The 8036-nt window shown below is 53.2% G+C and overlaps 3 protein-coding genes across 3 annotated transcripts; 2 read left to right on the top strand and 1 right to left on the bottom strand.

Moving 5' to 3' along the window:
* Positions 1–225: 225 nt before the first annotated feature.
* Positions 226–1370, top strand: DICSQDRAFT_182205 (uncharacterized protein; the record flags this gene model as incomplete). The annotated part of the gene is made up of 2 exons (XM_007368197.1): positions 226–955; positions 1020–1370. 2 exons carry the CDS (start codon positions 226–228, stop codon positions 1214–1216), a joined length of 927 nt encoding a protein of 308 aa, XP_007368259.1. The 3' UTR covers positions 1217–1370.
* A 329-nt stretch (positions 1371–1699) lies between these two features.
* DICSQDRAFT_156488 (uncharacterized protein) lies at positions 1700–2857 on the bottom strand. The gene is made up of 7 exons (XM_007368196.1): positions 2780–2857; positions 2604–2731; positions 2418–2550; positions 2259–2360; positions 2093–2206; positions 1870–2043; positions 1700–1817 (listed from the first exon to the last, which is right to left on the bottom strand). Exons 1-7 carry the CDS (start codon positions 2834–2836, stop codon positions 1740–1742), a joined length of 786 nt encoding a protein of 261 aa, XP_007368258.1. The 5' UTR covers positions 2837–2857; the 3' UTR covers positions 1700–1739.
* Positions 2858–4321: 1464 nt separating this feature from the next.
* On the top strand, positions 4322–5162 carry DICSQDRAFT_156487 (uncharacterized protein). The gene is made up of 2 exons (XM_007368195.1): positions 4322–4848; positions 4908–5162. The coding sequence occupies exon 1, from the start codon at positions 4359–4361 to the stop codon at positions 4836–4838; it is 480 nt and encodes a 159-aa protein (XP_007368257.1). The 5' UTR covers positions 4322–4358; the 3' UTR covers positions 4839–4848; positions 4908–5162.
* The last annotated feature ends 2874 nt before the right edge of the window (positions 5163–8036 follow it).

The following is an 8036-nucleotide window of genomic DNA, read 5'->3' as shown; positions in this document are numbered from 1 at the left end:
AGTAAGTTCAGGGTACTCAGTCTGTTCATTATGTCTTTTGTTGTCAGAGGATAGACGGAGAGGCCTGCCTGGCAAGCCGCGCCTCGATCCGCTGGCTTCGGTTGCCCCGACTGAGCCGTAAAAAGCGAGTTCAACAACGGCGCCTCTTCGTCCCCCCACTTTCACCTCCCACCACACAGTCCCTCCCGAACTCCAACTTCTGCCTGCCCCTTTCCCCACCGTATCATGTCGAATGATCAAGAACTACGCAAGCTCCGCCCCAGACGCGGGGCACCGAGTCATGAAAACGAAGACGCGGCGAAGAAGCCGCAGACCATCCTTCCCCGACCATGCCCGTCTACCACCTCACACGGTCCAGAAAATCGACCCGCGCGTGGACAACAAGGCCGGCCAGAAGCCCCTCGCAAGCCTCCCCGCGCGAAGAGCCGCAGGTCGGTGCTGTACTTGAAGAAGGAGGGAGCGCACGCCGCTAGTGCCATGACGATCAGAGAGGGTTTGACTCGCGTCAGAAACAAGCCACTCAAGGACTCCGAGCGGTACATAGTTGGCAAACAGCAGATCCACCGGTGCGGGTGCGCCGCGGCAGGGGCAGTCGACGGCGACGCGACGACCCCCAGGTGCAAGTCGTCCTTCCCACTCATCAGCATCAAGGCGGCACGGAAGCACTTCCGAGAGGTGCACTACGCAGCCGACGAGAAACAAACAGACCGCATTGTTCGATGTCGGTGGATAGGCTGTACCAAGACCTTGAAATTTCGCGACACTGGCCGTCACTTCAGCCAGCACTTTGGGGCCTGCTACCGGTGTCCGAATTATCCGGCATGTCGTTGGGGTGGGTCAATAAGTCGCGCGGATGCTCTTACACGCCACATGGAGCGATGTCCCGTGGAGCGGGAGAAACGCGCTGCCCACTTGCAGGCAGATGGCCCGAGGGACTTCGAAGTGTCAACGCCTAGTAAGCTCACGAGCTCTGTACGCACACAACTGGCCCGCGCTCTGACGTCCACACGTTTTTGCAGTGCCAGAGCAGCCCGAAGCTGGGCCTTCTAACCCGCGAAAGCGCTCTCGGAGCTGTGTGCAAGACTTCGAAGAGGAAGAGTACCACGACAACTCTGAGCAGCACTGGGATCCCAACGACGAGTACGACGAGGACTATGTGCCGTCGAAGTCGGTGAAGAAGGGCAAACAGCACGCCAGGAAGCGGAGGAGGGACTAGATGCTTGTTTGTCTTCCTTGGGTACATCGCTACTGTATGCCCTTTCTGCCGTCATTGTGATCTGTTTCCATTGTGCTGCAATCTCCTTCTTACTGGCTCTTGCTGTCTCTACGCTACCGCCATTGTCCGTTTACTCTCTACGAACACCTATCGCATGTACTATCTGAATCCATCATATTTGTTCCGCTCGTGTTTGTGATCCTCGTGTCTCACTAGTTTAGTCTCTATCTTTTCTCACCGCACTTCCCGTTGTCTCGCTTTCAGCTGCCTGTTTTAGTCCAGACGTCAACTGCATCGCTGCTCCCGCCAACAACCACGTCGTGTTCTGCCCACGCAGTGGTTTTCATCGTTGATCTGTCGTCTCATCGAACGTGATCACAACCCCGGCCTGAGGTTCATCCCTCTGCTAGAGCCGCTCCGTCAGCACTAGCATCGACAAAGCCCCGCCAGTAGCACACTATAGATGACCTTTATTTCTGTGCTTGATACATTACGGTCCGTGAGGGGAAACGGTCCACGAGAGCTAAGACGCCCGGGTCAACCGCCATCCGTGTACTGTCGCTCGCACCTCTTCCTCTCCCGGGTCTTCGGGGAACATAGGCTATGATGTGGGCCCTTAACAACGGCATTAGAGCACCGAAGAATGTACGTACAGGGTATTTTCGTGTCAAAATTTCGTCGCAGGTCCAGCCGTTCTCCCGCGCCTTCCTGAAGAACTCCACGTCGCGATGTGCGAGATGTGGTCGGTGATGAGAATAGAAGACCAAGACACATGCGGGTCTTGATTTCGCGAGAGCAAGGTCACATGTCTTGAGCATCGCGTCGTGCTAGAGACAATGTTAGCATATGCGGTGGATGAGTTCCGTAGCTACTTGCTTGAGAATGGTTGAAGATGAGATCGGACAATATCATCAGATCGAATGCACGCTCCGGCTCATTGTCTGGAAGCAGCTGGAGCAACTTCTCAATAGGATGTCCCCAGATGTAACCCTATATATGCGTGACTTAGAGGGCAGGTCAGTGGCATAAAAGTGTGTGATACCTGCACAGCAACACCGTCGTTCTCGGTCTCCCCAAGGTTTTGGCTGACGTTGTAAGATAAATTGTCTATCAGCGCTTGATCTGGATAGTCAGTAATCACCACCTAACGATGACAGCCCTCAGATCAAACCAGACGACCGTCCTAAGGGTGATGGCTCACCTTCCGGGCCCCGTTCTTGGCAGTTACTATGCTTGGCAGTCCGCCGCCTGCGCCGAGCTCCAGGACGAAGCGATCGCGATAAAGAGCATCATGCTCATCGAGGTACGACGCGAAAGCAAGCGACGCATTCCAACTAGAACCTTAACACTCGGTCATCAATCTCGTGATAGTGCATCATATACTCACAGATAATGTGCCCATAGAGGATGCGAGCCAACTAAGCGCAGATTGATTGTCGTCCAATCGGTCTGATCAGAGCGTTCTCGAGTATAAACGGCCGTTGTAGGTTCTGGCGATGGTGGTCTCGGGGGCTCCTTTGCGATGGATGAGCAGATTGGACTCCTGCTTGATAGCATACTGACAGTGAAGACATCACCGAGATCCATTCCACCGTCGGATTCGGTATCCGTGTGTGACATTCGAGTTGTGGAACTAGTGCGTTTTCGTTTTGAGTGGACTCTGCACAGGGCAATGAAAACGATATAAGCGCTTATGCTAACTTAGACACGAGTCTTCCACTTGCCTGGAATATAGCTGACTGCGACAGCGATTCTACAGACGAAAATTGTACGACGATACTGCCACCGATTCGCGATGCTGTGCTGTCGAGGTTCCCGCGAAGCGCACAGATGGACACACAGCTCCGGGTGACCGGGGTCCAGCCCGTCCAACATGCCAGCGGGGCAGTTGCCCCTCCAAAGTCTCAAGCACCTCCTGATTGCCTACCAAACATCTATATCCTCTGATGATCAGCTACAGCCTAAGGATCATGCAAGTGTAAGCTACTCACAGTGTACAGGATGTCCCCCAAACATTGAATAAGGGCGGACCCTTCCGAAAAGTTCCTTCGGTCCGTATGCCAATGCGAGGTAGGCTGCGCAGAGAACGGTGCGTTCGTTCTCTTTGTGTCTGATAAATGGTGACATCTGAAATATAATAGAAACATATGACGTACAGTTGCTGGCCCATATCGTCTGCTGAACCTAAGGTCCTGGGTATCTGATATTCGAAGCGAATCAATACTTGAAGGCCAGGCATAGTTCCAGTTGCTGCAGCTTCAATGATACTGCTGTAGAGCTAATATCCGACACTTGTAAGCTGTTGTTCCCATTCACGGAGACATTCGCGTTCTGCTTGCCATGCAACGGTATATACCTTGCGTATGTCAGACCTTGCGTCCAGATAGCTCCTCAAAGCTGTTTGAGAGCAAGGCACTACGTCATAAGCTAACGACTGCATGTATTGCATGCTTAATGCATTGAATTCGGTCTTGAGATAGGCTTACCTCGCACTACTTGCCGTGGAGTGGCTCTGCCTCTGAAGAGGCTTCGTACGGTTGGGGCCTCTAGAATTGGTCGCAATACCGTGTAACCCATCGAAAGTTTCCTCTTATAGACCACGCACTGTGAGGTCAGTGTTCTCTAGCAAGGCCGTTTCGGACTGGAGCCACACATGATTACCGCAACTGTGATAAGTATTATGATACTGTACGAAACGGGTCGATCTCGCAGTGAATATAGGACGACGATCAACGCCATGCGATCTGCTCGCATATATTCATCTCTACGATCCGGAGTCCTGAACGCAATGCAAGTCGATTTTCAGTAACCACTGGCAGAAGAAAGGTGACACTCACAATATACGCGTCCCCGAACATCCGCTGACGGGCACGCATCGATTTACCTTTCCAGCACTAAATTGGCTAGTACAGTTATGCTGTAGGGTTCGTTAGAAGCATGGAGAATATGCTCACAAACAACCAAGTGGCGGGAGGTGAGTGGCATCGGCCCGGCACGAGGTCCGCTGTAGCGCGCGTTCGTGTTCAACATGCCTTTTGCCGAGCCGCTCCCATTGTCTGACAACCACCATCTAGGAACACCGCACGTCCATTCCATCCGCCCTCTTCCGCGATCTACTCTTGCTTTACGACGCATCTCCACAATGTCTTGCACCACCGTTACGTACGCTCCCCCGATCCAAAGCACATTTGTCGCCACTACTGCGTTCGTCGCATCCACATCCGAGAACCATGCGTTTTGCATGCCTCCTCCCCCGATAGTTCCGCAGACACCAGCGAAACGCAGGCAGGATGAGAACGCTGTCCCTTGGGGGCCGCAAAGGCACAACCGTGCCAAGGCTCGCGGCAAACGGCGCGTAAGCTTCGCCCCGCTACCCGACAGAGAAGACGTCCCTCCAACGCCGTCCAAACCCGCGAAGACATCGCGTCCTGCTCGTCCCGCTCTGAAACGGAGATACTCGACGTCCCAAGTCCCATCGCGCGATCATCAACTGGAAAGCCGCCATCTATCGCAGCGCGAGGGCGTATGCATAATGTCGCCGGAGGAATTCGTGTCTATGGTTGCGCAAGATCAGCGTCGTTCCCATTCCGATGCATCTTCGACGGATCATCGTGGTTGGTGATAGCATGAAGGTGAGCTCCTTGATTGACTTATGTAGATTGTTACACTGTGCTGAGATCAATACTGTAAGGCTCGTTGCCGAACTACTCGAACCACTACATCGACCACAACCCAGTGGCGGTTATGCTCCCCTTCTTGCGTAATTCTACGTTCAATATCGTTCCTTTGTACCTATGGACACTGTTTCCGTCAACTTGCTCTCATGCTTTCATCTTCGCATACAAATGACCTGTACCCACCCCTGATATTTCCATACATACTGCTAGCTGTCCGACCCCGCGATGTAACAATATGACGTCGTCATTTTTCCTCTCTATATACTTTGTACCCCAGCCTTTTGTTGGATCGCTTCCCAATTCTGCCATCTCGGAGACTCCGTGACGGTGTGTCAAGTACCCGCGTCCCTCTTCAAGTAGTATCCCGCATGATATGTACAGTACAGGAGTACAAAGAGCGGGAGTACGGTGTACGATAACCCAACATGCCTGAAGACCACCGAAGGGGAGACGGCTTCCTGGACCACGCCCCTAACATCTCGAGTTATCGGCCCTTCTGTACTTTTCCGCTCGGCTTTGAGGTTGATAGTTGCCGTTTCTTGTCTTGTTTCGCGGGCTATATAGGACTCAGTCAAGAACGGTGATGAGGGCGGATGAAGCATTTGATTACTGACACAAGCCCTTCTCGCTTCTTGGTGCCTTCTCACGCAATCTATCCTCCCGAACCGCTCCCCACAATGGGGACATGCCCACATCACCTTCAGGTGGTCCTGCTTTAGGTGTCGGACTACCTGTTGGAAGTTTTTATATTTGACAGCGCAATTCCCCCACAAGCAAGGTACGCGTGTCGCCTTCTGCTTTTTGTGGTAGTGCCCGCTGAAATGCTTCACTATAGCGTCCAGATCCGTGAGGGTAAGCTTCTCTGAACAGATTTCGCAGTGTATCGTCTGCTCTCCCTCGACCACGACAAGGGCTTGACCGGCGATGGGTGGCCGACGGGTTCGGTTGCGCTTTGGAGCGGACTCAGGTGGGGCGTATAGGACATCGTCCGTCGACAAGTCGCTGCGTCTGCGCTTTCGCCTGGATCTCTGAGAAGACCGGTAGGCGTTGGACGGGCCTACCATTGTAGCAGAAAGCTTCCGTCCGGCTTCGCTTCCCTTCTCCGGCTGCGTAGCCGGCGGAGTGGGCACAATTGTGGGAGTGTGTGACTTGGCCTGCTTGCGCAAACGCTCTGATCGACGTATCACGGGCACAGACAACTGTAATAGTGCCAAACATGCCTCCTGGAAGAGGTTAGCGACCATAAGAGCGGTGAAAGCGGGCCAGCTGTCGGCGTATGAAGAGGGCAGTTCGTCGTACCTGCCGGGACTTGTCCTGCTTTGCCACGTGATCTTCCTCTTCCATTACAATTGGCAAGCCTTCGTGCTCGGCCACTTGTACGGGTATGTGAGTCAATCTGGTGGTGAACTATAGAGGACACGAAGTTAAGTAGGGAAAGCGAGCACGTACGGCTTAGCGAAACACCTCAAAGCAGGACGATGAGGGGAAGAAAGCGGATAGTTGGAACGACTCAACATGATTCGGTCCTGTAGCCATGAGATGAGCGAATAAGGAGCTTGCAAGAACAAAAAAGACTGCTTGCGCACAAGCCCGGGTGCCGCGATAATTACGACCCCGGAAGGCTAGTCCATCTGATGGTTCTGTTTCGTGCACACAACGAGTGCGTAAGGTCTACGAAGACGCGTCATCAGTGGCTTCGTGATGCATGCAAAGGGACATGCGACCACCTAGCGCGCCATCATGACAATACTCAACCAATGCCTTAATATGGATGTTGAAGAGTCGACAACTAATGCAAGCGGCGGTGCTAACCGTATTGTCCCATGCTCTGCGGTAGTGTGAGTCCGTTTGTTTGCAGTCGCGAGCACATCATGATGCGGAATGGCAGATGCAAGAAATTCGTGACGGTGACAACTGAATACCTACTGACGGTGACAGCTCGCAAGGTTGGGGGCGTTCTGCACATGATTGACTCTAGGTTGCAACGTCAGTGTGATAGTATGCGGAGGTCTTGTGGGTAGCCGGTGGACGCGAGTAGACTTCAGAAACTTGTTCCGGAAAATCAATGCCGCAGACAATCGAGCCTCTTCAAGCCTTGGACAGTAACGTTTGACATGCTTGACACATGACGATGTTGCCCGAGTCTTGCAGCTGCCATTCGTTGTGGCCGTTGCAACCTGGCAAGCGCTTTCGGCGAGAACATGTAGAAGTTCGAGGGCAAGCGGGCACAAATGGGATTCGCGTTTGGCCGGTGCAAACGCGTGCCGTACGTAGTACATACAATAGACCTTATATACACAGTAGAATAGGGGTAGATAAGGGCGCGGATATCCGTCGGGGGGCGGGACCTGTGGCGCTCGTTCCGCGAGCTCGCCATCTTGACGCCAGGATTCCAACACATCCCCTCGAGCGAGCGCAGGCAACGAGCGAAGGATAACAAACAAATTGAACGGGGCGGGGATAAGGGAAACAGCGAGCAAGGAAGGAGTAGTGTTGCCGCGAAGTGAGGTCACTTCACGTCAATGTGCACCTTGCCTTGAGCGGAGTATGAAAATCGACCATCAAGGTCGCTTTGAGGTCAGCTCAAGGTAAGTCAAGGTCGCTTCAAGGTGTGGACTCTCGGCGGCTCCAAGTATCCGCTGTCGGGCCGACTGGTACGACGCGCTTCATCTGGTCACGTGCCGGATTCTCCTCTCCTCGTTCCCGCCAGCCTGCTTTCTCCCATCAGCTGCACGCACTTCAACCATGTCTCTTGATGTTGTATGTTCTCTCTTGGGTCATTTAGAGCTCACCAAACCTTTATCTGGATAACTTAGATCCGTTTCCTAGGTATTTATCTTATGCATGTGTAACGTAGATGATGAGCAGCAATGCAATCTTTGGTCGAAGAGCAGAGTCCAGAAAGGCATAAAAACTTACCAGGTAGTGAGTAGAAGCATCTCTCCTTTCCCATGTCAATCTACGGCTGTGCTTCCTGCGGTGCGAGAAATCTTGCACAATGCAGCTGCCAAACCTCTGAGCTTCTGCAACCCACTGCTCCCCTTCCCTCTACACCTCAGTCACGATCTACCTTCCCTCCTGGCTCTCATCACTACTCTTGTACTCCCGCACCAAGCTCTGCACTACCCCGGTAACACTCCAGG

The sequence above is a fragment of the Dichomitus squalens genome, assembly GCF_000275845.1.
Source record: "Dichomitus squalens LYAD-421 SS1 unplaced genomic scaffold DICSQscaffold_33, whole genome shotgun sequence".
NCBI lineage: Eukaryota > Fungi > Basidiomycota > Agaricomycetes > Polyporales > Polyporaceae > Dichomitus > Dichomitus squalens.
Note: the sequence above shows the minus strand (reverse complement) of the source record. Positions and strands in the feature narration are given on the sequence as shown.

Excerpts from the sequence above, each read along its gene's own strand:
- DICSQDRAFT_156487 (XM_007368195.1), top strand. The coding sequence starts at position 4,359 with ATGTCTTGCACCACCGTTACGTACGCTCCCCCGATCCAAAGCACATTT.
- DICSQDRAFT_156488 (XM_007368196.1), bottom strand. The coding sequence starts at position 2,836 with ATGTCACACACGGATACCGAATCCGACGGTGGAATGGATCTCGGTGAT. Across the intron at positions 2,732-2,779 it reads ATCTCGGTGATGTCTTCACT|GAGCCCCCGAGACCACCATC; the intron begins GTCAGTATGCTA and ends TCCATCGCAAAG. Across the intron at positions 1,818-1,869 it reads TTTTGACACGAAAATACCCT|CCTATGTTCCCCGAAGACCC; the intron begins GTACGTACATTC and ends CCCACATCATAG.